The sequence below is a fragment of the Leuresthes tenuis genome, unplaced genomic scaffold (genome assembly GCF_036924035.1).
Source record: "Leuresthes tenuis unplaced genomic scaffold, fLeuTen1.0.hap1 SCAF_19, whole genome shotgun sequence".
NCBI lineage: Eukaryota > Metazoa > Chordata > Actinopteri > Atheriniformes > Atherinopsidae > Leuresthes > Leuresthes tenuis.
The window spans coordinates 32,147,586-32,171,807 of NW_027325373.1; the positions used below are offsets into that span (position 1 = coordinate 32,147,586).

The 24,222-nt window shown below is 40.4% G+C and overlaps 1 protein-coding gene across 1 annotated transcript in view; it reads right to left on the bottom strand.

The window, feature by feature from the left end:
* gfra2b (GDNF family receptor alpha 2b) overlaps positions 1-7,808 on the bottom strand; it is a 165,223-nt gene extending 157,415 nt beyond the window's left edge. The window contains exons 1-2 of the mRNA XM_072372204.1: positions 7,183-7,808; positions 2,410-2,709 (exon numbers count right to left, since the gene is read on the bottom strand). Coding sequence (XP_072228305.1) covers positions 2,410-2,709; positions 7,183-7,252 — 370 coding nt within the window. The 5' untranslated portion in view covers positions 7,253-7,808. The remainder of the gene's footprint in view (positions 1-2,409; positions 2,710-7,182) is intronic.
* Positions 7,809-24,222: the final 16,414 nt, after the last annotated feature.

The window sequence follows — 24,222 nt, forward strand, 5'->3', positions numbered from 1 at the left end:
GCTACATTGAACACCGTGTACCGCTCTCGGTGTGTTAACATTACATTATCGGCATGTTTCTGATAAAGATGTAGGTCTCCAAGTACAATTGTTAACAATAATGTTAAGATATCCAAAATGTTTAAACACAGTAATTAACGGTACACATGCATTACTACGAGTTACGCTGTGTACATCTCCGGCTTGGTCCATTACTGTTGATGAGAAAGCATTGTTTGCTAGCATCTGCTGCTAACTTACAGCTACACCACTTTAAAAGACAGGAGAGAAAGTCTGGCTGCTTGGAAGGAAACAGAAAGAAATGTCGGTTGGATTCAATACTGTGCTTTGCCATGTTGTGAATCATGAATAGTTCATACCAGTACAACAAATTTTGGCTCTGCATTAATTCTGACACCCAGGTGATGAAAACAGAATTCATCATCACCAAATGTTCAACATGTATCAACAACATATTAACTGAGAAGTTAAGATTTTTTTTTCATAAACCCCTTCTTAGAACATAGTGTCAAACTGAAATTATGTTTAAAATATTAATAGCTATTTTAACAATATTTTGTTGAGTAAAAATCATCTGGTAGACACTTTAAATATTTAAAAAGCTCACAACAGCGTGAGTTCAGACCGGGAGATCTTCACAGCGTCCTGTAGTATACAGAAGGAATGATTAGAATATCTAAGAGATGCCACTTTAATGTTTCATAACTAAGTGCTACACAAACACCACAAAAAGAGAGTAGTACTGTAAGTGTGACTGAGGAGAAAAGATGTTTAAATTTTCATTCAGAGGAAACTTTAAGGAGTTTTTCTTAGATGTCCCAGTGAAATTAAGTGTCAAATTAAACTTTGTAATTCTTTGTAATTCTCTCTGCATTCATTCAAGCTGACATAACGACATATAGGTGTTTCCAAGATGGCTGCAGGGAGTTGCCATTCCAGATGGTGTGTCCCACAAGGTTGGTTCCTCTAATGTTTCTGTTACTAATGGCACACAATAACAAGGGGGCGTGGTCAGATGTGTCATTACAACAGACTCACAAACACCTGACATCAGCTGTGAAAGACACATGAAGCTGCTGAAACACACTAACACCACAGGTCAATTAAAAGCTCTGACTCATTAAAAGTAGTGTGACAAACAAACACATTTTGAAACAGGCAAACACCAAAGTGCTGCAACATTGAATGCACCACGTTGCATCTCCTTAAAGCTTCAGATGTCTGAGACTGTGTTTTTGTAGGTTTGAACTATGCCGGGCTTAAATGTGCGTCCTGAGTGTGCACTACCCATGTGTGTGTGCAGTGTGACTACCACAGAACATCCTCAGTGGAACAGAGAACAAAGAGAGAAGCTCTTAATGAGCTCTGCCACTGCTGAGACCCAAACTAGGCCAGCCAACAGGCCATGTGCATGTGTAAGTGTTAGTGTGTGTGTGCGCATGTGTGAGTGTGTGTGTGTGGGTGTGTGTGGGTGTGCGTGTGCTGGCGGTACTGACACGCAGAGCCAGCAAGCAGGACCAGCAGTGGGATGTGAACCAGCCACAGGCATCAGCCAGGTGACGTGTGTTGTGTCTGTCTCTGCACAGCTGCAACACAAACAGTAAATATCACCTTTAACTCTAAACCAAACTCTAATGTAAGTCTTTCAAACTAAAATATAATCAGTCATCACTGATTGTTGATGGAAGCAAAAATCAGTCAAAACCCTGCAGACTCATTTATCCATTTTTGCACGGATGACTCAGTTACTGCACTGTGGTCATGAGTGGAGCCAAACTTGGGTTACAGCTGGTGTTCTGTGGGCCAGACGTGCAGATTTGTGTCTGCAGATGCTGATGCCTGGTGGGTCTGATCCAAAGAATACTGCAGATGTGGGCCAAACATTTGGTCAAAGATCTGAGTATTATCACATCTGTACACACCAACATGAACCACATCTTGTCTGATTCGGTGTGACATACACTTTGTGATGATGTCACAAGCTCAGAAAAAGACTCCTGACTAGAAAACTTGCATGTGTGGCTCTGAGAGACGTTGCTGTCGGTCCAACAGTGCAGGAAATCTAGCATCTATTCATACAAGCAAAGACAAGAAGAGAAAGCAGAGAATCCTCCAACTGCACAGCTGCTTTAAATGTACGTATGTGCAGATGTGCTCCACAACATCAGGAAACTTGTACTGAAATGGGAAAGAAGAGCCTGAAGTTCACCATTAAAAAGAATTAGAGCAACAAAAACTTCTTGATTCCCTTTTGCACCTCAGGCAAAACCAGCCAGACACCCACACAACAATTGATACAAAGCATCTCTGACCTCAGCTCGTATGAAGTTCCCACAGAGAAGCTGAGCCAACTCACAGCCCAAAAGGCTTAATTAGCTCTGCACAGGTCTCAGTGTGTTGGAGGCTTACCCTCAGTCAAGCCCATGTGGATGCTCCAGTAGTTCTGCAGGCACTGCAGCTCCTTCTTCATGCCCCTCTTGCAGCGGCAGTCATAAAGCGGCGAGTCCTGCAGCACCTCCAGAGCCCCTTGGCACTCTTTGGAGGCCAGCATGGCGCTGCGCTCTTTGTCCCCGCCAGACAGGCACTGGCGCATGATCCGGTAACGCGAGCTGCACTGGCTGTTCTGGTTGCACAGTTCAGAGGCTCGGACGCAGTCCAGAGGTTCCCTCCAGCCGGGAGGGGCCAGCTCCGACTCACAAACATACACATCTGCAGGACACACAGAGGAACAGAGACAGCAGACGGTCAGGTGGTCTCATGATGGGGGCAACTGCATACTTCACAGTTTAAAAATGATACTGCATTCAATCACAGCTAAGAAGTTGGATCTTTTTACCCCTCTTCAATTCGTAGATTAAATAAAATGCTCAACTAAACTGTACGTTGTTCCCCAAAAAGAGCTATCAAAGAATGCAGCTGCGGATTCTGAATGCTTCTTTTCACAAGACTAGATTAATTTGCATTATTTTCCATCATCTTGTCAGTGAAAGGAGGGCAAGAAACTGGTGATTTTCAATTTCTTATCCAAACATTTGTGATATATCTAAAGCAGCATCAGAACATACATAGTTTTTTAGATGAATAAGTCTGGATGTAGAACAGTTTATTAAATTCTTGTTATTTAATTATTGTCCTGTTGATGTGTACCAATAAAGTTTTATAAGGTACTTGTTGCTTTGAAAGTTTTAAAGATTCAATATCTCCAATATTTCCATCGTACTTCCACCAACAACTGCTTCAATAAATTATCGAAGAATCTATGATTTTCATCTGACTTTTCCTGATGGAAATCTTTGTGTTTAAAAGCCAGACATATGATATTAAGCACCAGACTGCCCAAACATTGTCTGAATTATTGTCATTAGCTGATGACGCGATGACTTTTGTGGTTAGTTTATCATCATCTTTGTGGATAATTTCCATCATAGGAAGTTCTAAATGTTCTGAGACTTCGCAGGTGAAAGTGTGTCGGTATCTTGGTATATAAAACACACTTTGCGCTGTGTAATAGCCACAGTTTGGTTCAGGGCTGACCGGACCTTAACTGCACTGATACTGCAGTCAGATGCAGCGTGTGTCTGAAGGTGGCCTTTGTCAGCCAGTTAAACTGCTTTCATTACAGCTACGACGATAACATGTAGGTGGAATCCAATTAACTGAGCATCACAGGGACAAGATAAGAACGCTCTGTCGGCTGTGATATTAACGTTCAACGTCAACAAGGTGTGCACAGCATTTATGTTGGGATAGAGGAGCAGAGGTCACAATCTGTACTTATTCTTAGTCAGATTCCTTTTTTTTACTCAGGTACATTTAGGCCTCTAAATAACCAATCGGTCAGCAAACAGACAATAAAACGCTGACCTACACATGACTAAGACACTCTGCTTTTAGTCTTTATGTAGTCTTTTTTAACCTAAAAGAGCTGTAGTTGTTTCAAGGATAATTTCACCCTAAGCTGTGTCTGCAGGTATGTTCCTCTCTGTCTTCTTGTACCACAGAAATCACCAACAACCCCTGTGAGGCAAAACCCACGGCAAAAAACAAATATGGTAAAATAATAGATATTATAATAGATATTTATTACAGCATCCCACAGAGACTTCTTTATTCCACGCTTTTAGGCCTTACACTTGTGCTTTTACACATGCAGTCCACAGCACCTGGAAACACACCGAGAAGCAGAAATACTGAAAAATAAAAGGGGGAGCAAAAGCTGCATTTCTCTTCTTCAGGCAAAAACCAAACAGGCACCCACACAACAATCGATTGACCTTAAAAGACGTGAATTAAAATTGAATTTTTTTTTTTTAAAGACACAGGAGAAATGTTCTTGTTTCTTCTGCCAGCAGCTGAGAACACTGCAGAGGAATCAACAGGCAGCAGGGGGGTTAATTAGCTCTGTACTGAAACTGAAGCAGCTGACTTCACCCTCAAGGCTACTGATGGTGGAAACACTCCAATTAAGCAGTCGGATCAAACTTTGGCTCATGAAATGATTCACTGATATGTCAACAGTATCAACCACAATGTTGAACTCTCAGTCCAACATCTGATGTAATTCATTCTCTGCATTTGCTGAAGATTCATCTTCCTTATGCAATGACTAGACATCCTGTTAAATTAAACTGGATGTTGTTCCATATATTTTTATCTGCTCAATCGGCCGATTAATCAGTCAACCTATCAGGTTGAGAACACAAAAAAAATGTATCAACTGGTCCTAAAATTAGATCAATCCAGGCTTCGATTAACAAATGACATGTTACACTGTGTCATTATTTATTGAACAACAACTGAGACTAAACAAAGAAGCAATGAAATTCTAAGTGAACCCTTACTGCTTCCACAGGAATTAAAGGGTAAGTAGCAGCCAGGTGCTGCTGATCAATGCACTGATTAATTGATCATCAGTTAGTGTGAGCACTTCTATAAAAGCAGAACTTTAGTCATTTTGCTGCTCTGGAGCATTCAGGTGTGTGTTAACACAATGCCAAGGAGGAAAGGCAACAGCAATGATCTTAGAGAAGCAATTGTTGCAGTCCATCAATCTGAGAAGGGTTATGAGGCCATTTCCAAACTATTTCGAGTCCATCATTCTACAGAGAGAAAGATTATTCACAAGTGGAAAACATTCAAGACAGCTGTCAGTCCTCCCAGGAGTGGACGCCCCAACAAGTTCACCCCAAGGTCAAAAACCCAAGATTTAAATCTCAGACTCTACAGGCCTCAGTTAGCATGTTAAAGGTTAAAGTTCATGACAATTAGAAAAAGACTGAACAAGTATGGCTTGTAAGGGGTGCAGAAGAAAGCCTCTTCTCTCTAAAAAGAACATGGCAGCACAGCTTAGGTTTGCAAAGCTGCATCTGAACAAACCACAAGGCTTCTGGAACAATGTCCTTTGGACAGACCAAAGTGGAGATGTTTGGTCATAATGCACAGCAGCACGTTTGGAGGAAACCAAACACAGCATATCAGCACAAACACCTCATACCAACTGTCAAGCACAGTGGTGGAGGGCTGATGATTTGGGCTTGTTCTGCAGCCACAGGACCTGGGCACCTTGCAGTCATTGAGTCCAACATGAACTCCTCTGAATACCAAAGTATTCTAGAGTCAAATGTGAGGCCATCTGTCCCACAGCTAAAGCTGGGCTGAAACTGGGTCATCAACAGGACAATGATCCCAAACACAGCAGCAAATCTACAACAGAATGTCTGAAAAAGAAAACAATCTCATCCTGATGACGCTGTGTTGCATTACAGAAAAACACAATGTTTATCTTAGTCTTTGGTTTCTGTAAAATTATTATTTTGGGCTTTTGCAGCAGTTTTTTTGGCAGTTGGACGTCGTCTTTCAGTGTGTTTCTGTATTCGTACTGACGACCTTTACATTAGTTTGGTGTTTAAACAGGATTAAGAGTTTTACTGTTTATGCTCAAAATTGTGCTCTTAATAAGCCAATAAGATGGTTAACTACCAATTATCTCGGCCCAAAAGACTGCTCAGACAGCATGATCCCTGAGTCTTTATATTACATCTTTATATTATCAACAGGTTGTTAACAGGTGTGTAACTAAACGTTGTGTTGTGAGCAGGTTTACTGAGGAGAACATTTAATCTCATACTTTATATGTTACTGCTGTGTAACTCAGAGTAACTGACGCTGATGGAAGAGATTTTTCTGTCAGATGAGTTTCACCTGCGCAGCAGAGGCAGCAGGTGAGTCTAGCTGTGAATTAAACAGGCAGCTTCTGTTTACAAAGTAGACAAGCATCCTCATATTTGTTCATAATCTGCAGAGAAGAAGCCACTGAGCTCCTCAGAATCTCGGTGTCATGATTATTTGACCAGCTCTGCGCATCATTGATCAGCTCCGTGTGCGAATAGGTGCGAAAAGCGCCCTCTGCTGGACCGGAAGGGCAACTACCTAAAACACTCCGGCTCTCTGACACTTTACTTTTAACAAGAATCAAAACAAACTGTACAGGAACAGCGAAGGTTAACAAAGTACTTTTACCCAAATATTATTCACGAGACACTTTATATGTTCACTTTACAACAATTAAAAGGAAAATGTTGTAGTTTTTACTGCATTTAACTGTGATGCTTCTGATCAGCTCTAAAAACAGGCTGCAGAAAAAGATAATCCACTCATCACCATGTAAATTAGAATTAGCTCCACCTCAACAAGCTGCTTACACAAAAAGATCTGATCAGATAAGATAAGCCTTTACTGCTGCAGTGAGGGAATTCAGGTGGGCAGATTATCTGAGAGATACAAAACTAAAAGCTTAAAAGCGTTGAGATGAAGTCAGATTCTGTAAAGTGATGAACAGCCTTCATAACATTTAGATGTTTTACTGTTTTACCCATCTTTTCCTTCAAAATTCAGCCAAACTCTTAAAATTCAACATCTGAGTTATTCCACCCCGGCAGACTCACAGAAAGTCAACACGCGCACCTGAAGCAACATTTCGCTTAATTTCTCAAGTGTTTGTGTCAGAAGCAGCTTGACTCTGTGGTTCCGACCCGCGTGCACAACGTCCACAAGCCCGGTGAGAGTTTAATGGGCTTAATGGTCCCCGTGGGGCCAAATGGGTGTAAAGATGAGAACCTAAGTACCCCCTGCCCTCACCTGTGTGTGCGTGCGTGTGCTCGCGCCGCTCTGAGGCGTACTCACCCAACACAAGCAGCAGCGAGATGATGCTGAGCAGGAGCATGTCGCGTGCGGCTGTAATCCCACAGGTCATGGTGGAGGGTGGGGGTCGATGTCACGCGCTGCCCGGTCCGCTTCACCCTCTCTCTCTTTGTTTTAGTGTCTCTCACTCACTCTCCACAGACATGGTGGAGCAAACGAACGCAGCCTGGACCCCCGAGCCGAGCCGAACTAAGCCGAACCAAGCCCCCAGATCAGACCAGTTCTGAAGTGTCGTTACAGTCCGTCACGGACCGCATATGCCGCTGAGGCGGCGCGTGCAAGAGTGTCCACTGGTCATCCTGAAGAGTCGGTCCATGAAGGGCGACACGAGCGACTGCGGCCACGCGCTCTATCCGATAACTTCCCGCGCGGTTCGGTGTCTGTGAGCCCGGACCTGGAGTTCGGACCGCCACCTATCCTCCTCTGTCTCCTTTTTCTCCCGCACGCTCACGTGAATAACAATAACACCGCCACTTGAACGAACTAAGTCCGATGCGTAATGGCACGCGCGTCTCCCAGTAACATCCACTCCAGCTGCCTCGTGAGTCCTCCAGCGTCTACTTCAGCAAAACTGGCGCGTGCGATCGCTGAGAAAACCTAGAAACACTCCCGCGACTCACCCCTCCTCCCCCAAATACTCACAGATACACAGTCGGGCGCGTGCCAGGCTCCGCTTTCACCCAAGGTCTCTCTCTCTCTCTCTCTCACCAGGTGTCTAACCACCACGAGTCAGTGCATGTGCATTGACTCAGCGTTATGACCCGGGGTGACAGTGCGTGCGACAATGTTAAAAGAATGACCCAACACATTCACACGCGCGCGCTCCTTTTCTACAGTATAAGACCTTTATGATTTTGAGCAGAGTGGGGGCGGACATTCTGACCCGCGTGACACGTGAGCACGAGCCTGCAGAGGCTTTCAGTTCCACAGAACATCAGGATTGTGTTTGATGTGAAAGTCTTTTTCTGATATTTTCCTTATTTTTCAGTATAGCTATAGTTATTATTATAACTTTTAACTTTTCACTGACATATATGTAAAGATATTTTCTTGATTTTTTCCGTAATTTTTGACATACACTATATTGCCAAAAGTACACGCATATAAATTTAGGTGACATCCTATTCTTAATCCGGGTTTAATATGACATCGGCCCACACTTTGCAACTATAACAGCTTTAACGCCACTGGGAAAGCTTTCCAGAAGGTTTAGGAATGTGTTTATGGGAATTTTTGACCATTCATCCAGAAGTGAGGTCAGACACTGATGTTGGACGAGAAGGCAGCTGGCTCTCAGTCTCCGCTGATTCATCCCAAATGTCTTCTGGCTGAGGTCAGGACTCTGTGCAGGCCAGTCAAGTTCCTCCTCACCAAACTCGCTCATCCATGCCTTTATGGACCGTGCTTTGTGCACTGGTGCGCAGTCATGTTGGAAACAGGAAGAGGGCATCCCCAAACTGTTTCCACAAAGTTGGGAGCAGGGCACTCGAGTTTTGAATGCAGGCAAGAGTGAGATCTCTTTTGCACTCTTGCAAATCAAATAAATACTGTTCTCCTGGCAACGGCCAAACCCAGACTCGTCCATCAGATTGGCAGATAGAGAAGCGTCATTCGTCACTCCGGAGAACGCGTCTCCACTGCTCTATAGAGCCGCCGTTGCCACTGGTGATGTATGGATGTATTGGATGCAGCTGCTCGGCTATGAGAACCCATTTCATGAAGCTCTCTAGCTTTGTTCTTGAGCTAATCTGAAGGCCATATGAAGTTTGGAGGTCTGTCGCGATTGATTCTGCAGAAAGTTGCCAAATTCTGCTCACTATACGCCTCAGCATCCGCTGATCCCGCTCTGTCATTTTATTTTGACAGAGCGTTGTTCCCAATCGCTTCCACTTTATTATAACACCACTGACAGTTGACCGTGGAATATTTAGTAGCGAAGAAATTTTACGACTGGACTTCACAGCTTTCACAGGTGGCATCCTATCACGGTACCATGCTGGAATTCACTGAGATCCTGACAGCGACCCATTCTTTCACAAATGTTTGTGGAAGTAGTCTGCATGCCGAGGTGGTACAATTTAAGCACCTGTGATTGGAACGCCTGACTTTAATTATTTGGATGGTTGAGTGAATACTTTGGGCAATATAGTGTATTCGATCTTTTCTTTTTGAATACTTTAATACTTGTTTTATTCTTACTTCTTATTATTGAATTACATGATTTTTATTTAAATTTATACTTTTATTTTTTTTCTGCATTTGCAACATTTCACTTTTTTTCAAAAGTACATTACGTTTTTTATAATTTTGGATTGATTATATTCTCATTTCGTGATTATCTATCTTATTTATTTTATTGTTTTTCTTCATTAAGAATGAATTTAGTTACTTTTGATTTAGCTATCTTTTTATCTGTTCTTTTTATCATTTCTTCATTCTCCCCATTTTTAATGAATATTTTTTAAGTACTTGATTCATTATGCATTTATTTAGTTAATTAAATAGTAATACCATTATTAGCATTAATTTTTCCTCGTTGTATCATCTTTAACCTCTTTTATTATTCATTTCCAGATCAACTCAAACTGAATTGTCTTTAAAGTTCCTTCAGATGAATGTTTTGGATTTGGCTCCATGAGATTAAACTGAACTGAACTGATATGTGTGGTGTTGAATGACGACATGTTCAGACATGTGCTTGATATGCTGCAGCAGAGACCTTATATAGTTCTGTTCTGTATATATTGACACTGTTTGTGCCTGAGGACGAGCATATTGATTGAAATGTTGCACAGGAAGAGAGTGCAGCCTTTGAAGTCTGGCTTCACCTTACTGTATGTGAAAGCCAATACATCAGGTGTAGGATCACAAACAGCAGCGATGTCAGGTTGATGAGTTTTATTCTGGATACAGTTCTTTCTCTCCATCGAGTCGAACAATGCTCCTCATCCTGATGAGATCGAGATGAATAGATAGCCATTGTTTTTCGTCCTGGGATGAGACATTTGTATTCACAGTCTACACGTGTTCATATCTCAGTGGAAAAGAGGAAACATACAGAAAGATACACAGCATAGACACACATCTCTCTGTACATAACAGGTAATCAGTCCTGTGCCAACGGGGAATGGAAATATTCTCCCTGCAGGACCGACTGACTGCCAATCAGAACTTCTTTTAGAAGCATTGGAATGTTAATTCTGCAAAAAGAAGGTCAGCAACCTCAAGGCCATGTAGGCGTCAGAAGAGTATGGAGGCAGAGAGGCTGATGGGGAAAAAAACATGACAGTCTGTGTTAGAAAAATACATTTAAAAACTGAATTTGTGTCATGAAAAAATGTTTTATTAATCCCAAAGGGAAATTATAAAAGTAGAAGTTAATGTGCCTTTAATATTAATGACAAAATGTCCGTTTGGGTTCTGTAACATCTGAACGTCTTTATGCTGTTCTCAAATTAAATGGGTTAATGTCAGTTAATCTACAAATAAAACAAGAAAGGGAAGTTTTTACCAACAATAAAAAAAATGTCATAGTTTACAAATAACATGCAAAGCAGAAAGTTGTTATTAAAGAGGAAGCATATTTTCATTTAAAAGAAATCAGATCAAATGATCCAGTCGGACTCGATCCATATCTGCTCCGCTGAACAAATGGATTTAAAGTGTTTAACTGATTGTAAAATCATTATATAGTAAGACCAACATTTCTTTATCAATTTTCAGAATGTATAAAAGTCCTCATCAGTGCTCATTTCTTCATGACTTTCTGTAATCTTTTAAGTGGCCCTGATCAATAATTCTCCAGGCTTTCTAAAGGTCTTTTTTGAGTTTTTCTTTGGACATTTTCTACTTTTTTCACTCATCATCCAGTTCTTGTTCCTGATCATTTTCAGAGGAATGTGTTTTTTCTTTGTTAAGTCACTTAACTCTGACCTATGAATCATTCAAGCAGAAAAAAGGCTCCTAACTCAAAGGATGAACCAGTGTTATGTCCACACATAACAGACAACTTAGCAAAGAAGCCATTTTAAATAGTATCTTTAGGCACTTTGTTACTAGCTGCCTGTCACAAAGACACATCATTTGTTCCCATTTCTTTAGTTGCATCTGTGAAAAACACCAAAGATAACACAATTTGACAGACAGAAAATAGTATTTTTGCAGCAACAAGGTGATTCCCAAAGAGCTATTTTCTGAAAACTTGGCATATCTCAGTATGGTGTGCAGTGTGTCCTTAAAACATTTGAGGAAACTGGACAAGTGGAGGACAAAAGAACAAGTGTCAGGCCTAAAAAACTATCTACAGCAGATTAACAGGATCTGAAAGTGATGTCCTTAAGAAAGAGAAAAAAAAAATCGAGCAAAGACCTGACACAGGACCTGAGAGATGCATCTGGATCAATCTACTGTTGGCCCAAGCCTCATCAGAAATGGTCTCCATGGAAGGGTGGCTGTCAAGAAGCCATTCTTAAGGAAGGGAAACTGGGAGAAAAGGCTGAACTATGCCAAATGACACAAGAAGTGGACTGAAAATCAGTGGCAACAGGTCTTATGGACGGATGAATCCTCCCCAGAGCCCGGACCTCAACATTATTGAAGCAGTGTGGGATCATCTTGACAGAGAACGGAACAAAAGGCTGCCAACATCTAAAGAATAGCTTTGGGATGTCCTTCAAGAAGCCTGGAGAACTATTCCTGTTGACTACTTAAAGAAACTACTTAGACAGAAAGCTTGTCTAAGAGGGTTTAGGCTGTGTTAGGTGGTCAGATCAAATATTCACTTTAGAGCGCCTTAGAACTGTACGAGCTCTGTTTCTGCCTTATTTACTGTATTCACATTTGTTTTCATGACAATAAATAAAGAGTGGCTCAAGACTTTTGCACAGTACTGTAAGTCCACCTCAACACTTCAGCTAATCTGATGTGTAACACCCATTTCCTTTCTTACTGCCATTCAGGGTCACCACCATCTGACCCCTCAGATCTGGCCCTGTCTTACTTTCAGAAGGGTCTCCTGGAGCAAGATATGTTTACATGGCTGTGTGACAAATCACTTTTCCTGCTATGAGATTCATATTTTGTGACAGGAGGGGAATGCTTGTGTCAGAAGAAGTCAGCTAATTGCTGTAATCCTTCCTTCAGGCCAAAGAGTGAAATGATAAATGCAGACTTTCGTGATTTTGATCCACGTCACCTGAGGTTCATTAAAATGAGGACAGGAGGATCTGTATCTGCTTCTGCTCCAATGCTCTTTATAGACACAAAGACACATGGAGGGATGGACAGATTCTGCTTTTTATTTTTTATTTTGTCCCTCTTCCATTTAAATGAGTCGTATTTTACCAGTTGACAGAGTTCTGAGCTGCAGCTCTTTGATCTGTGGAGGCAAATTTGACTTAATGAGGGAGTTGCGTGCATTCTTTTGTGGCGTCCTGCTGGTTGGATGAACACATCTCAAATTGAACAAATAGTCCAGTTTATTTGGGGGAAGAAGGCTCTCCTGGCTCCTGATACTGTGCCCATGTGTTCATATGCTGCGCAGCAAACAGTTTATTTTATATTTGTGCAGTGGTTCTCTTTTAACTGACTGACCCAGGGTTAGATACATCTGAGGGAAATTATTTTGTCTTGAGCATCAGTCACTTGGCATCAAATCTAACCTTTCGACTTCCATCTTGCAGTCTTCATTCATTCATTTAGGGTGTGGACATTTCTGACAGAAAAGCCTCAGAGCCAACAGCAATTAAACTTTAGTTTAACCCTGAACTGCAGTGTTGATTTTCTAGACATTACTAAAGCTCTTAGGTCATCTGCAAGGCAGAGGCTGAGATAACCTTTTCAGAGAGTAGTACAATTCCAGCTCCACAAAGTTGTGATGTTATGTAAAATGTAAATAAAAACAGGATGCAGTGATCCACAAATCTCATAAACCAATATTTAATTCACAAGAGACATTAGAAAACTTTCCTGACTTTTATTTGATCTTGAATTTGATGGCACTAACATGTCTCAAATGTTGGGACAGGGGCAACAAAAGGCTGAAAAAGTAAGTGGAAACCTGCACATCTGGAAAGGCTCCATCTATGCTGAAAGGTATAAACAGGATTTAGAGCAACATCTGCTCCTATCCAAAAGATGTCTTCTTCGGGGAAGGCCTATTTCAGCATACAGGAAGGCATATTTCAGCAAGTTAAACCACGTCCTGCATCTATTCCAACTGAATGGCTTTGTAGTAGGACCACCTGAAAACTGAAAACATTTGAAATATAACAAAGAAAAACCACGTCTGTGAAACAGCTAGAATCCTCTCTTTCAACATTCAATTTGTTTTCTACTGTGAACAAAATATTGACAATGTAATACTGACAGATTTGGACTATAAATCAGTCTCATTATTAAGTAAGACAATGTTGGGTAACAAAAATGGAAGTCCTGATATCGACCCCTGTGGTACACCTCCATTAGTAGAAGTGACACTGAGTGTCTGTGTCATGGCTCCCAGCTGATGATGATTGGATTAACTACACAGAAACAAACTCTTCATCATCATCAGACTCAGGATCATCTTCATCTTCTGGGCTTGTGTAATCAAAACCCATGAGAGAAAAACGCTGCTCTGAGCTAAACCTGTGACCACCTGCAGCTCCACCATGTTACTGTAACAACAAGCCTAAAAAACATGCTGCAGTATCAGTGGTTGAAATAAAGAAATTATAAATGGTAATAATTTCTACTAACAGATCTTTCTGAGTGCCAAACTCTTATTTATTAGCAGCCAGGATATTTCATGTTTAGTCTCATCAATTGTTAATATAAATACTTTTTTAAATTTCAGACCTGCAGCACACTCCAAAAAAGTCAGGACAGTAAACCTTTTCCCACATGTTTTAATGTTTCCTTCTCCCAAGGAATGAAGAGTTTCAGGTGTTTTCTTTGTCCCAATCTTCCTGCAAACACATCTTAGGGTGTGCAACAGTACGGGGTGGTGGTTGTTTCAAAGTTCTCCAACACTCTCGATTGGGGACAGGTCAGAATTGCAGGCAGGCCAGTGCAGGAGCCGTACCCTCTTCTTCCTCAGCCATGCCTTTTTAATGTGTGCAGAATGTGGTTTTTCATTGTCTTGTTGAAAAATGCATGGACGTCCCTGGAAAAGATGTGGTCTTGAATGCAGCATATGTTGTTGTAAAATCTAAAAAACTTTTCTGCATTAATGCTGCCATCACAGAAGTGGAAATTAACTTTGTCAAGGGCACTGATACAACCCCTTGCTATCACAGAGCGTGGCTGCAGGGACTGGTTTCTGACAACAGGCTGGATGCTCCTTTTGCTCTTTGGTCTGGAGCACACGGTGTCCATTTCTTCCAACAAAGATCTGGAATACTGATTGGTCTATGCACAATACATGTTTCCACTGTGTGATGGTCCATCCCAGATGCCGCCTCTGGACGAGGTTAACATAAGGCTTCTTTTCTGCACAGTCAAGTTTGTGAATGGAACTCTGTATTGTCGTGCTTGACAAAGGTTTCCCACAGTAATCCCTTGTCCATGTCAGCTATTGATGAATGGCGGTTCTTGATGCAGCGCCGTCTGAGCGATCAGAGATCACCGGTGTACAGCTTGCTCACTTGTCCTTTACATTGATTCCTTCAATGCTTTAATGATATTCTGCACTGTAGAGGGAGAAATATATAAATCCCTTCCAATCTTTCTTTGATGAACATTGTTTTTAAACACATTTGTGGACAAACTGGAGATCCTCTGAACATCTTTGCTCCTCAGAGACTCAGCCTGTCATAGAGGCTGATTTTGGACAAAATCATGATTACAATCACCTGTTTGAAATAACTTCTTAAAAACATCATCATTACTTCTTGAATGTCTTGTTTTTTTTACATTATTGGACCTAAATTGCTAACGTCACAGAACTATTTTTAATGTGTTGCAGGTGTGAAATACAAAGTGGATGTATATTATCAATTTAAGTTAAGTTGATGAGAAAGAAAACCATTAAATATCTTTGCTTTATGATGCTGTAATAAAACAAAAGTCACTCCCAACTCTTCTTTTAATTGTGCTTCTAAACTGTTATCACTGTTTTTGGCTGCCAGCAGGGTGGACAGTCCCTCCTCCTCTCAAATGACCCCACATCTCCAGAAAAGACGTATCAGTAATGTAAAGTAGTGTTACTATAGAACCCCGAGGTGAGGTGTGTGTGCTGACTCCATATTTAATGGACAGTCACTTTGTTGTCAATGAAAGGTTTTAGGGTCATGCTGTGAGATTCTCTATGTGAAATCAATGCTTTGCCACTGCAAAGAGAGGCTTTCAGCTTATGGCACCATATTTCATTTGTTGAAAGGACAGGTAATTGGAAGTGAGTGTTGAGACCAGGTGGACCTGCTGACATCTCTCACAGTATTTAATTGCTTAATTAGCTGCAATCTAGAGGCTAAAAATATGTATGGAAAAGCAGCAGGACTGCTTTTATTGTGTCACACATTGTAGTCTTGTTTTAATTGTGCAAGTTTGACATGAAGGTCTGACTCATGAGGTGAATTGATGGATGCTGGGGAAATTATCCATCAAAAATTTGATTAAACCACTGCCATTAGAAACAGTAAATGATGTTTTACTTTTATTTTTAAAGAAGACTTAAAGTCTGATACCGTCCTTCCTAAACTCTCTAAACCCTGACGGTAACGATCAGTTTATAACCAATAAAGTCATTTTTCAGCAGGAAATCTGTTTGCAGCTTCTCGGAGGTGAACAGAAGTAAATTATTTTACTTCTCAGTGAAAAAATGTTGATACAAGTGGGGGAGCTTCCAGGAAAAAGGTTGGGAACACTTCTCTAAACTATCCTCTCGACAGACAGGAGGAGGGAAATAAGATTGTTTCCACATCACAGTAAACTCATTCTGAAGTTTTTCCTTTAAAAAGCAACAACAAAGCACAAGTGGTTCACAGCAGGATTATTTGCAGCTCGTTCAATCCTTGGGTTACGTTGAATCAACAGCCCAGAAAATAATTATTCACAAATACTTGGCCCAAAATGATAACACTGCTAGTTAAAGGGTATAACCCCAACCATTTTTTCTATTTATATGTATATTAAATTATGGGGATGTATTGTGTTAATTTTGGGTTTAAGATAAAAAATAAAAGCCCGGACACGTTACGGTAATGAACTTTAAGGTTGAAATGTTGTCATAAAATGTAGAGTAATCCATCAAATGCAATGACAACAGTAGTCCTACAATTAGTACATACCATAGTTTTATATATAATACAAAAGTTTGATTGCTTTAGTAGTTTAGTCTATCAAATCCTTACAGACACATCAAAATGCAATTTCGTGAGAATCACCCAATAGCACTTTACTACACAATTCCGTCTCTTTTTGGTTTGCTACAAGCTCAGAATGTGCAGGTAATGTTATCTTGTTATTCTCCAAAGGTTAGACTGACAACAACCATATACTATCATTTAAAGAATGTTCACATACAGTTATGCTGTACCAGAATGTTCCAGAAACATTGTGAGAACTACAATACTCTTGTTGGACTGTACTCTTTATACCATGTTCCCAATTGGTTCAATTTCTATATTTCTGTATTTCCATGGGTGACTGTGGTTCAGTGGTTAGAGTGGGTCGTTCAATAACCTGAGGGTTGGTGGTTCAATTCTTGGGTGGCAGTCCACCTCCTTGCCACGATCAAGGTGCCCTTGAGCAAGGCAACTGTAATGGAAAATTAATTCTTATGTGCATTATATTGAGTGTTACTGTGTATGACCTGCAAATGAACGAGCTGCAAGGTACACCCTGCCCTGTTTTTCTTAAATTCCTCTTTACAATGGTGGGCTTGTTATAATGAGATAGCTGCACTTTAAGGGGGACAGAGGCTGGTATTTACGACTGTGTCTGGGTAACTTCAACTGATGGTTGGGGAGTTAGAAGTTAGAAGAACAATCAACTATACCCAAAGACAGATGACGTGATAACAATATAACTGTGTATTTTTGCCTCAGTGGTCAGAGCAACTCTGTATATAGAGAAATGTGTTGTTCTTTCTTGCAAGATATTATTATTAAAGCCTCTTATCTCCTCAGAAGAAAATAACTGACTCTGTGTGTTACTAAATTTCCACCACACACCGTACCCCCATGCTCCCCAGGCGCTTTGAATGGCTGCTCACCGAGTGTGTGACCCTGTGCATGTGTGTGTCCAACAGGTGCCAACCTGGATGAGTTAAATGCGGAGTTAAATGCGGAGATGCGAATGTCATCTTAATATGTGTGTCATATTAAGATGACAATAATCTTGATAATTAATAAGCACACTACGGTGTACATTTTAGGACATCCTCAGGATCAGGCAATTCAGCATCATACCTCAGATGAAAAGGTGTCACACTCGCACCAAAAGCCTTCATAAAAAAACTTTTCACAATGAAAGGATTTAGAAAAACAAATGTCAGACTCAACGGCTTCAGCTCAAACGTTGTCATTTAAAACGACATCAGCTCAAAAGTTCTCATATAAAACGGCATCAGCTCAAAAGTTCTCATATAAAACGGCATCAGCTCAAACGTCATTTAAAACGACATCAGCTCAAACGTTCTCATATAAAACGGCATCAGCTCAAAAGTTCTCATATAAAACGGCATCAGCTCAAACGTCATTTAAAACGGCTTCAGCTCAAACGTTCTCATATAAAACGGCATCAGCTCAAACGTCATTTAAAACGGCTTTAGCTCAAACGTTCTCATATAAAACGGCATCAGCTCAAAAGTTCTCATATAAAACGCCATCAGCTCAAACGTCATTTAAAACGGCTTCAGCTCAAACGTTCTTATATAAAACGGCATCAGCTCAAACGTCATTTAAAACGGCTTTAGCTCAAACGTTCTCATATAAAACGGCATCAGCTCAAACGTCATTTAAAACGGCTTCAGCTCAAACGTTCTCATTTAAAACGACATCAGCTCAAACGTTCTCATATAAAACGGCATTAGCTCAAAAGTTCTCATATAAAACGGCATCAGCTCAAACGTCATTTAAAACGGCTTCAGTTCAAACGTTCTCATATAAAACGGCATCAGCTCAAACGTCATTTAAAACGGCATCAGCTCAAACGTCATTTAAAACGGCTTCAGCTCAAACGTTCTCATATAAAACGGCATCAGCTCAAAAGTTCTCATATAAAACGGCTTCAGCTCAAAAGTTTAGTGATGTGTCGTTCGCGAACGATTCGTTCAATATTAACTAATCGTTTATATGACTCGGGAGTAACGAGTAGTCTCAGTGAGTGATTCGTTCGTTTTCACGCAGTACCCTTCCTCCCCATATGACAGACGGCTGCTGCATAAACTCAGTCAGCACGACAGGAAACAGAAATGATTAATTAATTTCCATGCAGTACCCTCTCTCGCCACATGGCAGACGGCAGCTGCATAAGCTCAGTCAGCAGGACAGGAAGCAGTTTTGATTCGTTCACGAGTCAATTCCTCGGGTTACGGCTCCTCGCACAGGAAACAGTTTTGATTCGTTCACGAGTCAACTCCTCGGGTTATGGCTCCTTGCACAGGAAGCAGTTTTGATTCGTTCACGAGTCAACTCCTCGGGTTACGGCTCCTTGCACAGGAAACAGTTTTGATTCGTTCACAACTCAACTTCTGGCGGCTGGCGGCTAAAAACACTGTGAGATCGGGATGTAGCCTAGCGACAGGATGTCAATAAATGATGTGGAAAGGAAGCTCAAAGAAGGTCTTTACAGCACAAAGACAAAGCAAGGCAAGTGTGATATTTGGAGAAGTTTCTCAATTGTCCGTGAATCTCTTTATTAACAGCCTATAAAATGACGTGTTTTCTCCTGCGGGACGGGAGAAGACACAAAATCAATGCATTTCTATTATTGTGCGGGCATAAATTATCAAAGTTTTGCGGCTGCGGGCAGGAATGTAACAGACACGTTGCGGTGGTAATGGTCAGAAATTCAGTGGGAGCGGGGTGAAGAAAACAGTCCCGCACAGGACGCTACTGTAGACAGAGAAACGAAGGAGGAAATGAATGATGTCTGATTTGTGATGTTCATTCATTTGTCATGAAATCATGATTAATTAGTGGTCTTCGGTTCTTGTAGATATGTATAGTGTTGTGTGTAAATAGATCAATGATAATGTAATAATGTGAATAGATACTTTTGAAAATTATATCAACATATTGATTTTGTGTTATACTCTACCATAAAATAATATAATAATAAGAAGAAGAAGAAGAAGAAGAAGAAGAAGAAGAAGAAGAAGACACAATAAATGCACTATTTAACATTTTAGGGACCTTAATTGTGTTATTAATTGTCAAAATCAATGTGAGTTTTACATTCACTTGTTTTCTACCAGCTGTCACGTGACAGGGCTGAACGATCGTTCTCGTTCGTTAATTTGTCACGTGACAGCTACTGAGTCAGTGTCGGGCTTTAAACAACAATGGCAGGGAGGATACAGACACAAGTCACCTTATTGTGTATTTGCTTTCCCAGATTTTCACATGGTTTGAATTGTTTGTGGCATTTTGTATATTGTACTTTATCAGCTCAGCTGAAGCAAACTATGTTTCCTTCAGTGTTAAGTGTTTAGAACCGTGGCCGTTTTGTGCAACGCCCACAGTAGGGTTACAGCGCCACCTGCTGGAAAAATGAACGAAATGATTCGTTCAAAGATTCGTTCAATTTACTGTTCGAGAGTAAATGATCCTATTCAGCCAAAAGAGTCAAAGTTCCCAACACTACAAAAGTTCTCATTTAAAACGGCTTCAGCTCAAGCGTTGTCAATTAAAACGGCTTCAGCTCAAATGGCATTTAAAACGGCTTAAGCTCAAAAGTTGTCAAAAACCTTCAAGTGTTTTGACAAGTAATTTAGTGTCCTGAAATTGTAACTGTCTGTGCAATTTATTGAGGTATCAATAACTTGTGTTAGTCTGTCTGTTTTTTTTTTGTTTTTTTTGTGAAAGTAACACACACCACAGTTTATGGAGGTGCTGGTGAAGGAGCAAACATGGATAAAGGGAATGCAAAGTTTTATTTGACGTTTCGGACAGCAACAAGGCCATTGTCAAGTCATGCATGCTCATATAGCCAAATATGAGGAGGTGCACTGTGTCACTGTGCCACTAATTGCATGCAAGGCAAGGTGAAAGAAAAAAAGGGGAAAAAATAATAATAATTGACTCAGAACAAGTCCTAACTGCAAAATGAGAAATAAAGCAAACCAATGATAATAGACTGACAACACACTGGAAAATCAATAAAAAATTTAAATTTGTACATAATTCTTATTCAGAAACAGTAAGTTTACACATTTCAGCATTGTGGATACTTCTTTCTGTCGGGGCTGACATCTTCAAAGAGTGTCTGAATAAGATGTACAACAAGCAAAATGTTATTGCTCAACCACAGTGCAACATTTTTTAATAAAATTGGGTGCATGCCAATTAGGAGAGAGTGGGTAAGATTCACTTTTCATTATCAAGATCACTAAATCATCACAGTGATATTATCTTTTAATTAAATTGCGTCTGTTTTCGGGGAAAATATTTGTTTTAATCATAAACATATTTAATTGTGATGTAATAATTACGACATACACACATAATTAAAATATTTACTGTATGGGGCTGGTGTCTCGACTTACCCCAGAGGTATTTATTACTTTGTTACTATCTATTACTCCCCACAGCTAAAACGGTGCACTTTCATGCAAGGTCTACTGTTGTAGCTCACAGATAGTACCACAAGTTACATATAAAACAACATAGCCTACAATGCCATCTCTTTTAATTGATTACTCGCTGGCTCTGTTGTAAACAAATGCACATGGCCTGGAGGTGGTTTAGCAAAACTGCGCAAAAGTGACTGGACTTTCATAGTTCCCCTTTGGTTCACACCAAATAGCACATTTTAGAGACAGTTTTGCGTTGTGAAAGAAAGAAAAATAAAATAAAATAAAACTTACGTTCGTGTCCTGTTCCAAATATGTCTAGGATCTTTCTGTTTGGAGCGGTTGCCATTGCCCATTCGGTCGCAACTTGATGGCGAAGTTGTTTCTGGCCGACTTCATTTATTTCCGCGATCAAACCATGGATTAAATTACATCCATGGGTCAAACCTAGACCAAAAACTATCATTGCCTAGACTTTGCACCTGTGACATTTTTTCCCGGTGTCGTTTTACAACCTTTTAGCTGATGCCTTTCAGTCAGACGTCTTTTTTTCCTGAAGCCGTTCAGTGTGACAACTTTTGAGCTGATGCCATTTTATATGAGAACTTTTGAGCTGATGCCATTTTATATGAGAACTTTTGAGCTGATGCCGTTTTATATGAGAATTTTTGAGCTGATGCCATTTTATATGAGAACTTTTGAGCTGATGCCGTTTTATATGAGAACTTTTGAGCTGATGCCATTTTATATGAGAACTTTTGAGCTGATGCCGTTTTATATGAGAACTTTTGAGCTGATGCCGTTTTAAATGACAACGTTTGAGCTAAAGCCGTTGAGTCTGACATTTGTTTTTCTGAGGCCGTTCATTGTGAAAAGTTTTTTTCATGAAGCCTTTTGGTGCGAGTGTGACACCTTTTCATCTGAGGTATGACGCTGAATTGCCTGATCCTGAGGATGTCCTAAAATGTACACCGTAGCACACTGATAAGATAACATTTTTAGTCATCGAGTGTGAAGCTATAACAAACAAACCGGTAACATGGAACATGGAAATTCCTAATGTTTCGAGAACATAGTTTCAACATGGTCATAAGGTTTATTGAAATGAAAAGGTGTGGGGAATGTAAATACAACCAAACATGAACATTCTGAAAAGGTTTCCCAAATGTTCTCATAACTACTGTAAAAAATAATGTTATATTAGGTCAGAAAAACTGTTCTGGGATGTTACCTCAGCCAATAAAAAGAAATTAAATAAAAAGCAGGATATAAGTGAGGGATTTATTGAAACATGGTCAAACATTGATATGAATACAGAATATGAGGTAGAAACAGTTTGTACAATTCTAAGGAGCTTTAAAGTGAATGTTTGGTCTGAGCACCTTTATTCTCCAACACAGCCTGAACCCTCTTAGACAAGCTTTCTGTCATTTCTTTCAGTAGTCTTCAGGAATAGTTCTCCAGGCTTCTTGAAGGACATCCCAAAGCTCTTCTTTGGATCTTGGCTGCCTTTTGTTCCGTTCTCTGTCAAGATGATCCCACACTGCTTCAATAATGTTGAGGTCCGGGCTCTGGAGAGGATTCATCCCTCCATTAGACATGTTGCCACTGATTTTCAGTCCACTGGCATAGTTCAGCCTTTTCTCCCAGTTTCCCTTCCTTAAGAATGGCTTCTTGACAGCCACCCTTCCATGGAGACCATTTCCGATGAGGCTTGGGCCAACAGTAGATGGATCAACTGAAGGTCCAGATGCATCTCTCAGGTCCTGTGTCAGGTCTTTGCTGGATTTTTCCTCTTTCTTAAGGACATCACTTTCGGATACTGTTCATCTGCTGTAGATAGTTTTTTAGGCCTGACACTTTTGTCCTCCACTTGTCCAGTTTCTTCAAATGTTTTAAGGACACACTGCACACCATGCTGAGATATGCCAAGTTTTCAGAAAATAGCTCTTTGGGAATCCCCTTGTTGCTGCAAAAATACTATTTTCTGTCTGTCAAACTGTGTTATCTTTGGTGTTTTTCATAGATGCAACTAAAGAAATGGGAACAAATGATGTGTCTTTGTGACAGGCTGCTAGTAACAAAGTGCCTTAAGATCCAATTTAAAATGGCTTCTTTGCTAAATTGTCTGTTATGTGTGGACACAACACTGGTTCATCCTTTGAGTTAGAAGCCTTATTCTGCTTGAATGATTCATAGGTCAGAGTTAAGTGGCTTAACAAAGAAAAACACGTTCCTCAGGTGCAAGGACTGGACTGAAAAAAGGCAGGACTTTTTAAAGTATTGAACTTTGTCAGCAGTACAAGCTAATGTGCATTGTAAATCTCAGATAAAGATTTAAATAAATAAAAATATCTAATCTATTATAAAGTTTTGTTCATGAATGTTACATGAAGATGGATTGTATGACCGTTCCCAAAAAGTTAAGCCAAAATATCAATAACTGCAGCTCTCACTGGAGCAGCAGTGAACCTGCCATGTTAAGGTCCAACAGAGACATCCAGGTGTATCCAGCTGATATCAGAACTCACAGAGTGGACCAGAACACACTGAAGAGACAGTGTATCTCACATAAACTTCAAGACAAGCTGGAAGACACTACTTAAAAGACGAGTGTTTTGACTACTGTGATCTGACATGGTCAGATGGGTCACTAGGTCACTGTATGCTCAATGTGTGTTGATTTGTATGAATGAATATCACAAACTCCTTAAACCAGCTGGCCTTAAAGCTACCAGTTGGCAGCACATCTCAAGCTCATTAGGATTCTATGAGCTTTCTGAAGTTTTTTGCACATCCTGTTTGAATCTTCTGAAAATCGCAGCCTGAAGCGAAGCGTCAAATGATGCCATATATCAAACACGAACACTGGAGGAACTTTTCCTGCTGTGGTGGTTTGACTGCAACACGCTCTCAGCCTTACATCACAAGATGCAAGAGGTGTTTCAGACAACAGCTTGTATGAAGAAACTGTTTTGGGTTCACTTCCAAATAGTGCAGGCATAGACGGAAAAGAAGAAACAGAACATATCTGAATTGGAACTGATCTGTGGCTGAAATTCATACAAGCAAGATGAAAATACTGGATGAAACCAGTAAGAAATGTTCCAGTGTCTGTAATTAAAGTGGACACCAGATGCAGTCTGCTGGGAAATCACTTTTACAACAAACTCTCAGTATTAGTGAGCCATGATTTCCCTTTCATCACCCTCCCTGTTTACATGTCTTCCACTCGTCCACGCGCTCACTCCTTCTTCTTGTTTAAACTTTGCCTCTCTGATTGCTTTTTTCTCCCCTCGCTTTTC